The sequence below is a fragment of the Papaver somniferum genome, chromosome 8 (assembly GCF_003573695.1).
Source record: "Papaver somniferum cultivar HN1 chromosome 8, ASM357369v1, whole genome shotgun sequence".
Lineage (NCBI taxonomy): Eukaryota > Viridiplantae > Streptophyta > Magnoliopsida > Ranunculales > Papaveraceae > Papaver > Papaver somniferum.
Window position 1 is genome coordinate 171,083,022 of NC_039365.1, and position 19,519 is coordinate 171,102,540.

At 38.2% G+C, this 19,519-nt stretch overlaps 1 protein-coding gene across 1 annotated transcript; it reads right to left on the reverse strand.

Moving 5' to 3' along the window:
• Positions 1 to 3,596: 3,596 nt before the first annotated feature.
• On the reverse strand, positions 3,597 to 7,423 carry LOC113303963 (eukaryotic translation initiation factor 3 subunit A-like). The gene is made up of 3 exons (XM_026553053.1): positions 7,114 to 7,423; positions 4,607 to 5,000; positions 3,597 to 4,470 (listed from the first exon to the last, which is right to left on the reverse strand). Exons 1-3 carry the CDS (start codon positions 7,310 to 7,312, stop codon positions 3,852 to 3,854), a joined length of 1,212 nt encoding a protein of 403 aa, XP_026408838.1. The 5' UTR covers positions 7,313 to 7,423; the 3' UTR covers positions 3,597 to 3,851.
• Positions 7,424 to 19,519: the final 12,096 nt, after the last annotated feature.

The window sequence follows — 19,519 nt, forward strand, 5'->3', positions numbered from 1 at the left end:
AGAGCATCGAGCCTATTGGGCTATTAAGAACTTAAACTTTTCACTTGACAAGGCAGGAGCTCAAAGAAAGCTCCAGCTCAATGAGTTGGACGAGATTCGTAGAGATGCATACGATAGTGCTAAGGAGTATAAGAACAAAATGAAACTTGTGCATGATAGGAATATTTTACGAAAGTCATTTTCTCCAGGTCAAAAAGTTCTTCTGTATGACACTCGTTTGCATCTATTCCCCGGGAAGTTGCGCTCTCGGTGGACCGGTCCTTTTGTGGTCCGTACTGTTTTTCCTCATGGCGTGTTGAGATTGAGACACCAGATGGTAGTAGTTCTTCGAAGGTTAACGGTCAGCGATTGAAGCCCTTTTTAGAGCCTTTTCCTACAGGTGATGTTGAGGAGGTCCCTCTGGAGGACCCTGTTTACCTTGATTGACCATCGAGGCGATTTTGTATGTTGTATAATATTTTTGTAGGTTTTTGGTTACACTTCACCCAGGTACTATCTTTCCGACTTCTCTCTTTACTATTTCCTCATGTTACTTATATTTTTGGTACTGTTCTTTGATTAGAAACATTGAGGACAATGTTAGATTTAAGTTTGGGGGTGGGGTAGAACTTTTTGTTACCTTTTCGTTGCAATAAATAAACTCCAGAGCCTAGAAATTTATCCCTATTAAGGATGGCACTAACCAATCTAAGTGGATGGAAGCATTTTGGTTGTAGGAGTTGAGGAACCAATCTGACTAGATGGCAACATCTAAAGAGTCTATTCATAAAAGCACAGAGCTCAGGTGTTAGAAATAACATGATAGTTTCACCATATCTCGTTGAGTCCTTTTCACTTCTGTTTTTATTTTGTTTTGTTTTTAAACTATGTTTCTCTAAGTGATTAGGTGGGGCTCACGATTCAAGTTGTTACCAATGCTAGGGTGAATTAGAGTGATTGAGATACAAAAAAAAAAAAAAAAAAGAGACCAGACCATCAGACCAACTGGAATAAATTCAATAAAGTCGACCACTGGAACCCTTGTATATGCCAGTTGTGTTGACCTAGAGTTAGGATTATCGACCACTGGTACCCTTGTATATGCCAGTGTGTTGATATTAGTCAGACCGGTATCTCAGTCCATTAGGATAGGTTCATTTTGGCGGAGGCCTTCAGACAGATATGAGAAACACCGTTCACCTAGTAAACATCAAAACCATCTATGTTTTTCTCTATCCATCTTCTTGATCTATCCATGTGATTAGTTTGACTCCGGATATTGATGTCCATAGTGCACTATCTGAGTAGAGCTCTGTCACTTATATATGAATTTTAGTATGCTTGAGTGCAAACTCGTGTACAACAATTGGAATTTCGCATCAGGGTACTTCCTCCTGTAGTCAATAAGTATGCCAACCAAGGAGATTCTTTAGTGCCTTCCAAGGTTCTGTGTAGATAGCTAGGGTCTGGAGTATAAAGGTTTTGTGGGTATACCTCTGGTAAGCCCTCCGGAGACAACACTCCGCCACTAGGGACACCTAGGGGTTTAAAGGCTTATTGCATACGCTAAATGCAATCGACGATGCCTGCGACAGTGAGTTAGGATTTTATTTCTATTTTATTTTTGCTCGAGGACTAGCAAATAATAGGTTTGGGGGTATTTGATAGACACATTTTTGTGTCCGATTTGTCTCGATTCTATATATTGTTAGGGCTCATTTTTGTACTTATTATGGTGTTTTATTTATTTGTAGGTATTTTTGGCTAATAAACATTTTTGGAAAAAATTGGCTCGAAAAGTTCGGAAAGCACCCGGAGGACATTTGCTATTCGGACCCCTTTGGATAAGGGGCAACCCAGGACACCCTTAAGGGCTGCTAAAGCACCCCTACTCTGGATAGGGGCAACCATTCTTTCACATTTCAAATCCAGAAAATTGGCGGGAAATGGCAGTTTTGGCAATCGTGATTTGGAGGAGTTTGAGGTCGATTAAACCTCTGATTTTCATAGGATAGACTCCTTATGGGTCTAGGAATCTGATATGGGTGTTTAAATCGATTAGACTGGGCTCAATCGACGGATTTTTTCACAACAGAAAATATGGAAAGTCACGTGTGTGACCTGTTTTAGGGAATTTTAGAGAGATTAAAGTGTTGTAAACCTTCCCAAAGATTTGTATCTATCTAAGGAAGAGTTTAGAATAAAAAGGAAAGCTCAGAAACGCGTAGAAATTCTAAAACAAGAAATTGCCGCAACTTGCCGTGAAGAGAAGGAAAGAGATTTTGGAAGATTTGGGAGAGATTTAATCGGTATTTTTGATATAAATAGATGTTTGGGTCATATAGAAGGGGTGTCGAGAGTTTGGGGACCTAAGGAGAGCCAGAGAAGAAGAAATCAGAGCTTTACCAAACTCTGTTTCTGCTGCTGCTGCTGAAGAGGAAGAACGCGAAGAACATTGACGCACGGAAACAGTCGCAGAACAGTGTCGTTGTTTAACAGCTGAAGAACATTAAGCTGTGCAGGACAGTCGTATTCTAGGGTCTTAAATTTCTGATCCTGTAACAGTTGATTAGTAACGTATATCTTCAGTATTGCAACACCAACTGTAACGGTGACTTCTGTAACATCTATACACCGTTGCAGATCTGCTGTTTTATATATTCTCTTCAATAAACCACCTTTTGAGCCATGATTTATTATTTGAACCTGTTTTTGATATGAGGAGCTAAACCCCATTGCTGAGGCGATAGAGGAAGCTATTTTTCCAACAAAAAGCGGTACAATCTATTTAATTTAATTTATTGCAATTATTATTATGATTATTTGCCTTGGACTATTATTGAATATGATTTTTATTTGAGTGATTGTGATCTATTTTGATGGAGTATGCTTAGTTTATAGACTCTTGATGCTTCATGCTTGGTATTTACAATTATTGCTTTTGAAAATCTACTTGTTGCAATAGTAAGAATCAAATTGAACAAGAAAATTGCATGAATAAAATTGGATTAAATCACTTTGAATTTGGAAAATAGTGGAATCTTAGCCTCAGTGTTCTTTTAATATTGATATCAACTTTGATTGAGTTTGCTATAATTTTTAGTGAGTTTTCTATTTAATATTAGAATTTAAGTCTAATTAATATCCTTCACAAGTCTGAGAATCGAACCACTTTTACCACTATCTACAAATCACACATCATGAGCTGCGGGAAATGGAGCTCTGTTAGCGGTGGAGTTGGCTCACAAGAAGGGAGTTGGAGAAATCATTTTTGGAAGGAGACTCCCTTACTGTTATAAATGCACTCAAATACACTCATTATAGACCTTTGGAGGCTGCAAATATTATAAACGCATCAGAGACGAGCTGCGGTACTTCAACCGTGTGCAATTCAGATACGTAAAGAAAAATGCCAATAATGTGGCATACAATGTTCCAGCTTTAGCTGTAACTAATCACTGCTCTAACGAGTGGCATCCCCCTCCTTGTATTGCCCACCTCATTGAGAGTGAGTCTTCTGTTTCCTTTAGGTATTTTCTTTTGGGTTGTTTCCTGACCTCCACTACCATAAAAAAAAGGGGGGGGGGGGGGGGGGGGGGGGGGGGGGGTGGTGGTGGTGGTGGTGAAGACTTGAATATCACCAAGAGCAAAAGATTTTTTACATGGTTTGACAAATTTTACCACTACACAGGACCACATAGAACAAAAAAATACAAGCAAAAAAAAATATTAAAGTGAGAATACACTACTTCCTACTCAGACTTCCTCTCACACTCCACCACATTCCCTCTCTATCCTCCTCTCAGAAAAACTTGACAGAACCAAACAAATTTTTAAGATGAAAAAGTAAACTATCTTTTAACCTCCAACACCTAGTACGGATGATCACCAACCTGACCTCGCCCCATACCACCAACTCGAGCATCTCTGCCACCTCTACCCACGTACGAATCTCTGCGGTAATCTGTGGGTGCTCCATTCCTTAGTGGAGATCGGCTTCTCTCTCTGATATCACGTCCAAAACGAGCACGATGTGGAGGAAGTGGTGGTGGTGGTGAAAGAGGCCTCCTCTCGTTCCTCACATTGAGTCCTCCACGTCTTTCTTTGAAAAAAGTGTCCCTTCCTCTGTCTCTATGGTTCCAGTCAGGGGGCATAGGCCTATCAAACTTTCCCCTATCCCTGAAGTCATCCTCATCACGATAATCTGGTCTCTCTCGTCGAACATGGTTATCTGGAAACCTTCCTCCTCCATGTCTTGAGTGGGGGAGACCAGCTCCAAATTCTTTAGGACCATCCCTGCCCCAAGAACGAGGTGGTGGCGACCTATTAAACCCATTTGGACCTCCTCGAACTGGAGAACCATCTGCTGGCAAGCCTGAGAAACGTGGTGGGCCTTGATAGTTTCTTCGCGGACTACCATCACGAGGTCCAATACGCAGTCTATTGCACTTGTTACAGTATTCGCGGCGTGCAAAGTTCAAGTTGCCGCATCTATTACATAGTTTGCACCAAAAATTAGTAAACAGGAAGAGACCATTACAAGCATAACAGAAGAACCATGCATAATGTTAAGCATTAAGATTATCTCAAACGTTGTGTCTACAAAAGGAAAACATAGGATACTTACGAGGGATCTGGACAAATCCAATCTCCTTCCCTTGGGGGAACATTTGGATTGTTTCTGAGCACACCACCTTCAACGCCTCTGAATGGACCAGAGCCAAATCTGGGACCATCGAAGTCTCTCCTTGGACCATCGAAGTCTCTCGGACCATCGAAGTCTCTCCTGGGACCATCGAAGTCTCTCCTGGGACCATCGAAGTCTCTCCCAGAGAACCTAGCACCACCACCCCTACCTCGCCCATAAGGTGGCGAAGAATCTCGAAATCTACCAGGACCCCTACCACCTCGGAATCCACGGCCAATGTTCATTGTGCCAGAACTATCATAGTCAGCTCTAGGGTGATGGTCAAACTTCCTACGACTCAAAGGTGAACCAGAACTTGCACGAATCCCATTTCCTGAAATGGAGGCGAGAGTGTAAAAGTAAGCGATGACCACCAGTAAGGACGAGAAAAGAAGAAAACCAAGTACAGGATAATCTCTTTATGAAATCCAATTGTCTGCCATACAATCGCACAGCAGTAACCGAAAAAGTTGCGACAACAGCTACCTGTTTTAACGCATCTGCCTCCAGAGAGGACATAAATAATAGAAACACACGAAGTTAACGTAGATGATTGTAATAAACCCAATAGAAACCAGTCCAGACCAATTACTTTAACAAGCAACTAACCCATTTTCATATTAATGTAACCCAAGATACAAGCACTACCACTGTTACTGAAATCACCATTTTTAATAACCGGCAGAACACCCAAAGATCAAAAACAAATCCAGTTGTCCTAAATGCAGCTGCCCCCAAATAAAGTAGAAGATTGTAATAAACCAAACAGAAGCCTGCCCAAGCCAGTTACTTATCACAAGCAACTAAACCCACTTCCAGATTAATAGAACCAAGTCACAATCACTACCACTGCTACCATAAATAATACCATTAACTAGTAACCGATCACAACACCCAAATTTCAAAAACAAATCCTGTTTTCCTAATTGCAGTTGAAGCCATCTACCTCATTAAACCAGATACACAATACGTGAACCAGCATCCAAATAATAGCTTTTACCGTGTTAAGTATTATATAACCATCTATGATGAAATAATGAAAAGAAAAAAATCATGAGGTATGACATCCCAGGAGAAACCAACAATTCCCAAACCTATGCACAATTAGTACCCAGTAAGTGGTCTTGATTTTAAACCCTTTCCACAATCACCATTCTCAACCCACCCAATATGGTTGGCCACTGAAACGACACATTGAAGGTTTCTAAACAATAATGACGTGTCACGAGTTTGCATCTCATCCATCCCTTCTCCCTAATTTCAAAATAATTTCAGCAAAAAAAATCCAGTTTTCCTTCCCAATACTATTCCAACATTATCTCCTCAACAACTAGTTCTTGCACCCAGCAACTTCGAAAGCTGTAACAAATAACAAGAAAGTTTGGTCTCAATTTGAGATTCTTCTTAAATAAGAGGGGTTAGACCCACACTCATCACGGATTGATGCATATATAGAGTTTAAAACAAAACCAATTCTTTTTTCAGTGGTCTCTTCTCAGGTGAGCATGGTGAAATCAGATGATATCACTTGTTTTTAAGTGGTAACGAAAGTGTAACATAAGCAAAATAATAGGAGTAGACCTTAAAGCGCATGTAAATAATAAGATGGTTTTGACAGGCTCAATGAAGACAGACCAGCTAGAGATGAGCATGCTGGTGCTTTTTCGAGGGCAAAAGAGTAAAAGTTAAAAACTAGAATAATGGTGAAGCAAAAAAACAGAAAGAAAAAAATGTCCTGCAGGTAGATATAATAGGAAGTTACATAGTCTGAAAGTAACTACAATGATTTTAAGAAGCTGAAACTGATTATCTCATGACATGTAACCTATCTAATCACAAACAGCTTTCTAACTTGGTTTCAAATAAACTTTCAAGAGGCCAAAAAGAGGCATAACACGAGGGAACCAGAAAGCATTCATAAAATCAAGCGGATGAAGTCAAGAATAAAGATCAGCTAACAACAATTTAATTTGCACCATAGTAGAAGTTACCACAGTGCGACTATTTAGATTCCATCAATCACATGAAATTATGTTTCTAGATTACTTACAAGCTTATCCCCAAATTTCCTTTTAGGTATATCCAAACTAACTATTTGCAAATTGAAACAAATCCCCAAATATTTTCCTTTGATACCAGAGAGGGAAAAGCAGCTTATTCAACAATTAGAAAACATTCTAAGCAGTCAGGATGATTGCAGGAAAAAGACTAAAATCATGCCCCTTTCTAACTTATCCAACAAAAATACCAAAATTTCACAGCATAATAATAATACTGATATACTCAAAAGCAAAATTCAAAATTTAAAGCATCAATCAATTAATAATCAGCATAAGCAACTTGACAAAATTAATCCAATCTTTACCTCCAACACAAATTAGGGTTTTGTAAAAAATATCGAACAAAAAGAACAAAATCAAGGGTTTGTCAAAAATAGAGAAACGAACCAGAAGTTTCATGGTGGAATCGATCAGGAGCACCACCTCGTGAGTAAGAAGAAGGAGGAGGTTCACGACGAACCTCACCAGGTTCATAATCACTTCCACCACCACCACCACCGCCACTTTCATCAGGACGAACAACAAGACTACTCAGGTGATGAGACGGTGGAGCTGCCGTTGTCAGCTCCCTTTCTCGCGAACCCATCGAAGATTTCGGGTGTGATTTCGTCTCTCTCGCTCAATAAAGTATAAACCCTAAAATATCTCTCTCTCTTTCTGAGGAGGAAAGAAATCGGAAAGAAATCAACGGAGTCCAGAAACTATAGATTCCACACAGGTATACCCATCTGGGCCTTGGTTTTGTATTTTACCCACTTCAAATTCAACGGACATAGATGCGACCAATCGAGAATTCAGGCACCCACATCATGACACGTTTACATCGATGTAAAGCAAAACCTCCAACAAACAAATATTGTAAATGAGGTATATATCGTTGCCCGGTTGATTGCGGTATATCCAGATTAATTGGGTATATCTAATGAGACAAAAGTTATGTCATTTTAAAGTAAAAGAAGCCATCTCCTTAACCTTGTATTTTCAAAATGGTTAAATTGTCCCTATAATGATTAACACTAATTTAATTGAAATGATTATATTAGTTAAATTAGTTAGATTAGTTAGTTGATTTATATGAGTGGATTTGGAAATAATTGAGAGTGAGAGATAGAGTGAAGTTAGGCTTTTTGAGAAATTTGTGATATGAGTGAGATGAATGATTCAAATCCTGATTTTGAAGTGGGAGAGTCTTCTAATTTTCCTACTACAGATAAGTACTTGTATGATGATCTACCAAATCATGATCAAATGGATTATATACATGATCCTCATTTTTATTTTCCTCAAACTCAAGATGGGTATGGAAGTGATGAATGCCTTGAGCCAAAGGTGGAATCTAATGACCAAGAAGAAGATAAGGGAGCAGTAAATAATCAGGTAGACAACTTACGTGGTGAAGATTGTGATTTTTCCATGCAAATGATCGATTTTTTTTTCACTTTTGCTTCCCAATGTCGGCAAGGTCGACGATTGTCGATCATGCCGACTGTAAACGTCGGCATGGTATATATTACCAAATGCCCCGACTTTTCATGAGCAGTATTAAGTCGGCATGGTAGAAAAGTTGAACCCTGCCCACTACCAGATTTTTTGCAATACAGTAGACGTGATTTCAAAATGTTTAAGCTGGCAGTGTTGGGATTACGTTGACCTTGCTGACTATAGTTTGGTCGGCACTGTGTTATTCTTCGACCATGCCGACTTTTCTTTAGTCGGTGTTGTTTTATATATCGACCCCGCAGACTATTGTAGCACATATCAACTAACTTGTGATGTTTCGTAGATTGCATTGATACCGATGACGGATCATCCTCAAACTCACAGTGTTAAGGGTCCTGATACTTCCGCACATTATGTTAATGATTTGGAATGGAAGGAAAAAGACGACGCGGTCAAGTGGGTTATTGAGAAAGCAAAAGAGAAGATGTGCGTTCTAGTTAAAAACACCTAACAAAAAGATTCGCGGTTTGAAATGGTATGCGAGTGTAGTGGGTCTCCGGACGCAAGTCACAAGAGAAAGGGTTATGTGTATGATAAGAAGAGGACTAGGGTGTACAAGACGAAGTCAAAGAAGTGTGGATGCCCATTCAAGATTATTTTTTGGAGTAACAAAGACACCGATAACTTGTGGATAATGAATAGAGTTGATGTTGGTTGGCATAACCATAAAGATCCGGAAAGTCTTGTTGGGGACTGCCTAGTTGCCAAGTTGAAACCGCACGAGTTCGAACAAGTAAGAATTAAGTTGGGGAATTAAAACCAAGCAAGCTCCTTAGTAAGTTCAAGAGGGACGACCCGGATAACCTTTCTTCATTGTTTACAATTTATGCGGCCAAGGCAACAATCAAAAGAATTGAATCGTATGGAAGAAAGGTAACGGAAGAATCACAATGGTTGGCACACAAATACAACTACACGGTGAGACACCATGAGTCATTGTAGGGGAAGGTGGATGTATTTTTCTTGCGCATCCCGATATGATTCAATTGGCGCGGTACTTTTACCAAGTTTTGTTCATGGATTGTACTTATAAGACGAATAGGTACAACATGCCTTTGTTGAACATTGTAGGACAAACGTTGGATAAGCAATCGTTCATGGTGGCATGGTGTTTTATGAATCGTGAGAAGGATGATAGCTATATTTGGGCATTGGAAACTTTGAAGATTCTCTACCACGAAGATGAGACTCTCGGGGTTGTAGTGACCGACAATGAGAAAGCAATAATGAACGTCGTGAGGATAGTTTTTCCCAGTGTACAAAATTTGCTTTGCACTTGGCACATACAATGCAATATTAGAAAGAATTATAGGAATAATATTCAAAAGCCAAAGGCAAAGAAAGGTAGTAAACGTTAAAAGGAGGAAGATGAACGTCTTAGTAAACTAACTAAAGAGGAGAGAGAGGAAGAGAAGAAGACGAAGAATGGAAAGAAGGTGAGATCAAGTTTGGGTTATTCATGAAAGCGTGGGACAAGTTGGTTTGTTCGATGAGTGTGGCAAGATATGAGATAAACTTGAAGGAGTTCGAGGATGATTTGGGCACTGATTACCCCAAAGTAATGGAATATTGCAAGAGACAACGTTTGACGCCACAAAAGATATGTTTGTGTATGCTTTTACTTACGACTATAAACATTTCAAACTTGAGTCCACAAGTATGGTAGAGCAAGCTCATGGGAGACTAAAAGGTCTACTTTTCACGATTCAAAATGGGATTGTGACGGTGCAACATGTTATCCATGAGTACACTAATAATGATATCAACAAGATAAGTAAGCAATTCGAAGAAAGTAGGTGCAGGAAGTGGAAAGAGTTTAAGGAGGATGATTGGTTGCTTGTTGATATACATAGAAACATCTCGCATTGGGCAATACGTTTCATGATGAAGCATCTCAAGTTGTATCAAAAGTATGATGACCGGAGCACTCCTTGTAAGTGTTGGATAATGAAGGCTATCGGACTTCCATGTCATCATACGCTTGGTAGGTATAAAACTCCCATTCCGATTGAAGATATTGATCCTTATTGGAAGCAATTATCTTTCAAACCGGCTCCAAGAGAAGATTTTTATGAAGAGTTTGGCGAAATGGAACTTAGGAGAATAATCCTTGATAAGTGCCCAAGTTGAATAGGTTGGACAAACAAATCATGAAGCACAAGTTGATGTCGATTGTTTACCCTTTTATGGAAGAACTTCAAGAACCAGGGAAACAAGATCTAATGGGTAGACCACCTACAAAGACAAGGGGGGAAGAAAGGCAACAAATTAAAGAGTATTTGAGTACAAAATGCGATCCATCCAGACATGATTATACAGAGGCGGAATACAAAGAAGAACCGACTAAAAATAAAAGAGGTCGTCCGAGGAAAGAAACAACTACACCAACCGTTTCAAACTTGAATCCAAATAACACTCCACCTCTTGAGATTCAAGCAAGTGTGGAAGTTTTTGTAAAGAAAATGGGTTGGCCGAGCAAAGAAACAACTACACCAACCGTTTCAAACTTGAATCCAAATGATACTCCACCTCTTGAGAGTCAAGCAAGTCAAAGAGATCTTGTGAAGAAAAAAGGTCGTCTGAGGAAGGTAGTAAAACCGGTATTGGAAGAGTATCGCGTACAACTCCCTCAAATTACCCAAGAGTTTTTTATTGGTACCGACGACGTCCCAAAGGATGGAAATTGTGGGTTTCACGTTGCCTCCCAACAATTGGGACACCTAACTGGATAAATTAAGGAGAATCTCACCCAATGTCAATACATAATAAAGAAGATGGTCGCCCGACTAGAAAAAGACAAGGAGTTTTATATCTCAATGATACTAGAAGGTTCCATGGAAGACAAAGAAGCTACTTTTAAAGAATTGCTTACTAGTGTTAAAGGCCCGGAGGGCAATGCACCGATCAAATGGGAGCATTGTATGAGAATGTCGGAGTGTGACCATCTATTGGCGGATACGTGGTCATGTGTAGTACATTTTTCTAATAATGGACTATGTGTGGCATTTGCATAATGGACTATGTGTGGAATTTGCACCGAAACATGCGGTTCCTGTGGAGCAGCTCAAGAATAGAAGAATTGTTATGGATTTGGTGGATAAAAATCATTTTATTGGTCTACAACTCAACAAAGAATGTCCATTACCTCCTTCAACAAGAGCGAAGAGTAGATGAAACTTTATGAGGACAACATGCACCTTTGGAATGCATTAGATGAGTCTAAGGAATGTCCCATAGATTTGACTAAAGGAGGTTCAATAGATTTGAATGAACTCATTCCAATAGATTAAAGTGATGAGTGATTATGATTAGGGAATAAGAAATCTTTTTGGAGTACTTTTGTAATCGCATTCGTGTTTTGTGTAATGTACTTTGGAGTACTACAAATGAATGAAATGGATATGGTTTTTTTGGTGTCAACTCCTTGGTCGACATTGTATTTATCACACGATCTTGCCGACTGTCCCAAGGTCGACAGGTTTTGATTCCGTCAGGTTTCCGAATTTACATGCAGGATAGCAAAGGAAAAAAGGCCTGCAACAGTCGGCAAGGTTATTACCCTCAAACAGTGCCGACTGTCCCAGGGTCGGCAAGGTTTTGATTTCGTCAAGTTACCGGCTTTTCGTTGTCGGCAGGGTTTATCAGGAAAACCATGGCGACCAAAAAAGACAAAAAATGTTGTTCCTAGATGTTCTTCACACATTGTAGTCGGCAGGGTTTATGATGACAACCTTGCCGACTGTGCTTTCGTCGGCGAGTTTAATAATCTGTTAAGTGTCGACTGTTAAGCCACCGTCACGCTTTGAATTTTGTATAGTGCCGACTAAATTCGAATACAATGATTGTTAAAAACTTAAAAACTTTTAAAACTTAATTAGAGCATACAAACCTTAATTAGAGCATACAAACGTTAAAAACTTAACCTAACACATTTGGGATATATATAGTATCTTTTTCCGGTACACAATTTTTAGGAGAGGTAATTAGCTTCATATTACAGTCGCAACATGGATCTGTCCAAGGTAAAAGGTTGATTTTAGCAACTTCATCTTCATACGGATCTAGGCGCTCATCTATCCAATAAAAAAAAACCACAGTAGGTGCATTTTGAAGCATACGGCTGATAGACATGTCTTATTGCAGCTTTCATGAGAAATAAGAATCCCTTACAACCATCAATAGTGCATTTGCTCCCTTCAAAGGGACAATAAGTTGCAAAATGACCACTTAGTGTACAAAGACTACAAATATTTGTTTGTGTTGCACTTGAAACTTTCATTCTTTATGCAAGGTTGGAGATGAAGTTGAGAATTATTTTATAATAACAACGCACTTAATGTCTTGATTTTGAAATTTCTAGATGTTAAGCATTCAATGGGTTGTACTTTGTGAAAAAGCGGGAGTCTAACAACCTCACCCAATATTTAGATTAGCAATCTTTATGGATTAACTCCAATATACTTTCTAGAGAATCAACTAGATAGTCAGACTCAATCTAGATAAAAGTATATCAAAGAGTTAATATCTTGATCTCTCGATTTGATCTATGCTCAAGCAAATAGAAACCTGCGAGTCTTTATCAAATACTAGAGAGATAAGTTGGATGGTACCAAAGAACAATATCCAAGTGTCAATCAATTTAAATCAACAATCAAAGGTTGGATATTCTAATTGATTGATCTTAACGCACAACCTGTGATATTTCAATTATATAACAAAATATAATGCGGAATAGAAATAACACAGACACCAGAAATTTTGTTAAAGAGGAAACAACAAATGCAGAAAAACCCCGGGACCTAGTCCAAATTGAACAACACACTGTATTAAACTGCTACAAACACTATCCTACTACAAACTAACTTCGGTCTGGATTTTAGTTGAACCCCAATTAATCTCACACTGATTCAAGGTACAGTTGCACTCCTTACGTCTCTGATCCCAGCAGGATACTACGCACTTGATTCCCTTAGCTGATCTCACCCACAACTAAGAGTTTCTACGACCCAAAGTCGAAGACTTTAATAAACAAATTTGTATCACATAGAAAAGTCTACGATATAGATAAATATGTCTCCCACAGATAAACATAAGAGTTTTGTTCCGACTTTTGATAAAATCAAGGTGAACAAGAACCAATCGATAACCCGGACTTATATTCCCGAAGAACAACCTAGAATTATCAATCACCTCACAATAATCTAAATCGTACGGTAGCGAAACTAGATATTGCGGAATCACAAACGATGAGACGAAGATGTTTGTGATTTCTTTTTATCTTGCCCTATCGGAGATATAATCTCAAGCCAATCTTACAATGAAATCGTACGATAGAAAATGGCAAGATCAGATCGCTCAACTATAAGAGAAGTAGTTTCGTCTAGCTTCACAATCCCAATGAAGTCTTTCAGTCGTTAACCTACAGGGTCTCGAGAAGAAACCTAAGGTTAAAGGAGAACCGACTCTAGCAAAACCAACTAGTATCACACAGGAGGTGCGGGGATTAGTTTTTCCAGTTGCTATATGTCTCCTTTATATATTTTTCAAATCAGGGTTTGCAATCTAAGTTACATTGGTAAAAAAACATTCAATATTCACCGTTAGATGAAAAACCTGATTTAACCAAGATAATATCTTTGAACCGTTAGATCGAAACTTAGCTTGTCACAAACAAATGAAATGTATTTCATTTAGGTTGGAGCAACCGTACCTAAATGTGTACACTTAGTTGGTTCACAAATAGTTAACCAATGGTTAGCCATATGAGCACTTCATATTAACCGTATTCATCTTCTTCACAACTAGTTCAACTGACTTCAAAAGAACTAGTCGAAGATTTGTTCAATTGCTTAGGTCTTTATGAATAGACAAAATTGACACAAAATCGGTTTGGTTCACTTGAATCAATTCATGAACAATATAGCCACGGTTTGCAACGATTGCATTCCTTATTGATTTATTGTTTTAGTTCATGAACTTCCGATTTGAGAAATATAACCATCTTGGGCACGCATACGGTTACGTGTACCATAACTACCAGATTTGAGTTTAAAAACTCATCAGAAATTTTCGGTCGAAAACTTTCATGGGTACGCTTACCCAATCTGTCTCCTTCACCAATACCGTATGCACACACTTGGTTTCGGGCACATGGATTTATACACTAATGTGCGAACACACTATATATGCTTATATCCATAGTTGGTTATGCAATCTCAACTCTACATTTCAATCATTGAAACATTCTTCTATAATGTTATAATAGTCGTTATTCACAACTATTGTCATCAAAGCTATTTTCAAGATTGAAACGTCATCATGACTTTTGTCACGAGTTAAGATGAAAAGTGGTTAAAGAGAAAGCTTACCAACACATATTTAGAGAAAAATATAGGCGAGTAAACTCGGCTCGAAATAGCAAATGTGTATGTATGAAAACTATCATACTTATACGACTTTGTCTCAAGAATAGGAGATAGAGAGGTACACTTTTGAGTGATAGATAAGTTCAAGTCTCCACATACCTTTTAGTCGGATGAAGTTCCACCGGTTCCTTGAGTAGTTTTTCGTCTTCGTAAGATGATCGACGTGGAATCTGGAGCTCAACTACACTTAACTGTCCTAGTCTGAGACTTAGCTATAAGTAGTCTAGATCAAGATATATGGTTTTGACAACTAAACTTGACAAACATGTATGAGATAGCAACGCATGCGAGTTCGACCGAGCAATGCTTTAACAATCTCCCCCTTTGTCAATTTTAGTGGCAAAACTATCAATACATATGGATTACAAAAAAAATTAAAACTTTGTAGCTTCTCGTCCACATGCTTTATCTCCTTGGTGCTTCAACGTTACTCGAAAACTTCGTATTTTCCAAGTACTCCCATGATTCCGTAGATGTTCAATTCAACATCATAGTTGTTGAAGATCCGTAGCCATAACAATGAGAAAAAAAAATCTCTCGATCATTGTTATACAGTGTCATAGTATTATTACACAATATCAAAGTTCTTATATCACAACTTCGACAACAATATGATAGACACATTTTTTTGTCTAAATTGTCCTCAATGTCTATATTGCTGGAACTCGATTTTTGTACTAATATTGTTTTTTTTATATGTATTTTTAGGTATTTTTGGAAAATAAATATTGTTGGAAAATTCGGCTCGAAAAGTTGCTTGGAGCACCCCGGAGGACATTTGCTATACAGACCCCCATTTTTGATAACTGTCACCCACGGCTATATGTAGCCCATTTTTGTCCACATCACCCATTTTTGTCCACGGCACCCATCTTCTTCTTCACGGGAAAGATATTTGGCGGGAAAAGAAATCTCAATTGTGTGAGATTCTGGTCATGATATTATGGGGATATTTGTGTCTTTAAGACATGATTATCTTCTTACCATGATAATAAGATTTTGTACGTGTCTTGAATGGAAGGAAATCGTATACTTTTGGATATTTTCGAAAACAGGGAAGGAATTATTCACGGAATTAATTGAAGATATTCTCTTCATTATTTGGCTCAATTAAATGAGAATATTTGGATATACCATACAACTCAGAAGACGTGTGAAAATGGAGAGGAAATATTCCTGTGAAATACTTTCATTAATTGCAAAGATCTTTTGGAGTAATTGAGATGATTGTCGACCTAAGATTGGCTTCACAGTATTTATAAGAGTGTCTTGGATATCAGTGAGGAGATGGAGAGTTTGGGGATCGTTTAGAGCAAACCCGGTTTAATCATTATTTTCTCCCATTTCATCACTTGTAAACACTTTTCAGCAATAAAAAAATATTCTGAGTGTGTTTCCAATATGCGGATCTAAACCCAATCCTTGGGGCTATGGAGGAAACCGTTGTTTTGGTAAAAGTGATATATTTTTATTAATTAATTACAACAACTCTATTATGATTTTTGCATTGAACTAAAAATTGTTTATATGATTTTGATTAGTTAGGTGTATTTTCTCTTGATAGAATATGCTTGCTTTAGGGTTTTGATATTATATGCTTGGATTAACATATATTCTTTTGGAAATCTACATGTCTAGGAAATACTATTAGAATCAATTTGAATGTTGAGTTGCATAATTATTGTTTTATTAAATCACTAATATCAACCAATGGTGGAATCCTAGTCCCATTCTCTCCATAATTTTCACAACATATTTTTAATTTAGGTCGCTATTTTTATTTATTAAAAAATCTAAAAATCCGCTTTCACAAGTCTTGAACGAATCATATTACTACAACAACATTGAAAATCACATAAATTTTTGGCGCCGCCGACGCGGACTTTTCTTTAGGCTAGAGTTTTTAGATTTTTATTTTATTTGTTCTTCTTTACGTTTTTGGGTTTTTGTTTTTTTCTTACAGAATTCGGAATTTGGAGCGAAAGAAAATTTTGCCAAAGCTTTTGGTGAATACTTAAAGACTTCGAGTGAAAGGCAAAGCGAAAGGAGCGAAAGAAGAAGATTTTTTTTTATTTTATAAAAAAGAAGAAAAAAAAAAGAGAGAGAGACATTTTTATTTTTGTAGATTTTTATTCTTTTTTAGACTTTCTTTTTCTTTTGCACTTTATATTTTTTTGGACTTTGGACTTTAAATTTTGGGACATTATTATTTTTTTTTAAAACCCTACGGAAGGGTAGTTTAAATATAAACTATTTGCAGAGAAGGACGGTGATTACGATATCACCTCGGCCCCTCGGGTTCGTACATGACATAGGAGTCGTGGCCCGAGTCGACTACAAAGGTTCATCCCCCATCTGGTACGAGAGGTAAGTTTGTCGAAACACTAGCGAATCCCCTGTCACCGAGTTACTGTCTTCCTTCGTATGCACATATGTTGAGGACTTGAAAACGACTGCTTTAATTTCCTAGTAAAGGGCAAGGACTGGCCATACAAGATAAGGGTTCGGATTTCATCACCGTTCTCTTCTTGCCCGCCTTAGGGAAACGACACCAAACGCGAACCTAAGCCTAAAATTTTGACTAGAACGAGACCGATAGGGTAACGATCTTAACAGGAAAGTCATTCGAAAAATATTGGTTACTCTTTTAAGCATACTTCGAAGTTCTTGACGGTTTCTGTAAGTTGAATGCGTGACTGCGCCGCCTTGTAATACCGATGAGGCCTTGGGTATCAAAGCTCCATCAAGCTTCCCTCGCCTATATTCAACTTACTTTAACTCAGATTGATTCCAGAGGGGTTTGCTTAAATTATAACGAATTCCCTTTCGAAGGATTAAAAGCTGGTCTAGAAACAATCTAAGTGGAGTCATCATGCTTTTTTTTTGCTAGAAATCAGTAGGTTTGTTGTGGTGGAGTCAGCCTTGTCAGTGGGTTTATTTTGAGAATGTCAAACTGGTACAATAGCCAATACAACGAATATCCAACTGAACAAAATGGACATTACTACTTTGACCATAGTGTGAATAGTGGTTGGGAACATCCTCCTTTTGAAGGTTATGGGTCATACCATGATGTTCCTAATTACTATTCACACACCCACAGGTCATACAAGCAAAACGATCCTCCTATTTCTCTAGAAGAGTCTCTCAAGAGTTTCAATGAGTCAACACAAAAGTTTCACTTATTTATGAAAGAGACTTATAATATTTCGCTTCCAAAAGAGTCCATAGAGCAGTCAACTAAGATGTCTCTAGAAGAGTCCCTCAAGAAGTTTAATGAGAGTACAAATATGATTATGGAAAAATTTGCTCAAGATAGTCTTAACTTCCAATATAGTGTTCCCAATACCACCCTTGAAAATAAGGATAGTTTTTATTCACATAATCAAGATGACGAGGTTGGAATTGGTAACACTACTAGTTTAGATGATGTTCAACCATTTTCATATTATTATAATGATGATTCTGATGAGGATAGTGTTGATGAAGAATCAGACACATATAGGCATAGTGATCAGGAATTTGTTACTCCAATTGAGCTTTACAATAATAATATTATTTCTAGTTCAAATCCAAATAATTTTAGTAATTATTCACCTATTCAAAAGGACGAGGATTTGACTAGAAGTATCCCCGTTTTAGACGATGTAGTATCTCCTTTTTGCGAAGCCAATAATGGTTTAGAGGAAATAGTTTACCCTGAGAATATTGTTTTAGAGTCTAGCGAGTTAAAAACGCTAGTCTTAGAAGAAGATAAACTCGTAGAGATAAGTGAGGATGTTGATTGTAACTTAGAAGAATCAATTGACCATTTTCAAGAATCTGATGATCTAGAAATTAGGGAGATTGTGACTAGTCTATCTAGAGACACTGAAAACCCTAAGTTTGGGGGTGTGATGAGTGCCAAATAATGTATATATTTATCCCTTTTTGTTGGCATTTAACTCATCTGTTGTGCATTAATTCTACATTTTATCCCATATTCTGTATTTTCATTGTTTTCAAGAATAAATATTTTTCTTAACTAATTTTGCATTTTTAGGTACCAAATAAAGTTTGGATGACTTGCGGAGCGAAAAGAATAGAAAAGTAGTGAAAAGCTGGGAGGAATTACACAAGGAAGCCGCAAAGAATGTTGTGCACAAGATCAAAAGGCTAGAAGTGGGCTTGAAGAGGAAGAATTGTTCTTAAAGAAGATATGAGCTTGGCATACCCAAGGCCCAAAACCCTCACCCAAATCCATTTCATATATCCATACCCTTTTCCCTTTCTAGCCGTCAGATTGGATCATCTCAGCATCTTACGGTCGCAGCATCGCCAGTCATCAAAGTCTGAAGCTCCTGTCTAACACTACAACACCTAACTCCATCTTGAGCCGTCAGGTTCGTTGTACTTCAGCATCCAACGGTCGCTCCTTGCTCCCTTCCATCTCGCAGTTAGATCGATCTATCATTTCCGCATCACACGGCTCAGCTTCGCGAAACATCAAGATTTGATGAGCCTGCTCAACACCCAAACAACCAAATACCTATACCCGCAAAACAAACAGCCCCTTCCTCAAACCCCATCGACTCCATCTTCTCCCTCACCCTCTGCAGCACCACCATGCTCTGCCTCTGCAACCACCACCAACTCCGTCTGCACCTTCCATACCGCCACCACTATAAACCATCATTACCAACACGTTCACCATCCTTCTATCAACTTTTTTCATCATTTCCAAACCCTATTTTTCTCTAAAACCCTAGGATTAGGGGATGATGAAATAAGTTAGGTTAGAAAATCAATTGGGAGTAGCAGGAGACGCAGGAGAAGAAATTGAAGAGTGGGTGAAGATAATTGATTGGATTCAGAGATTAGGTGAGACC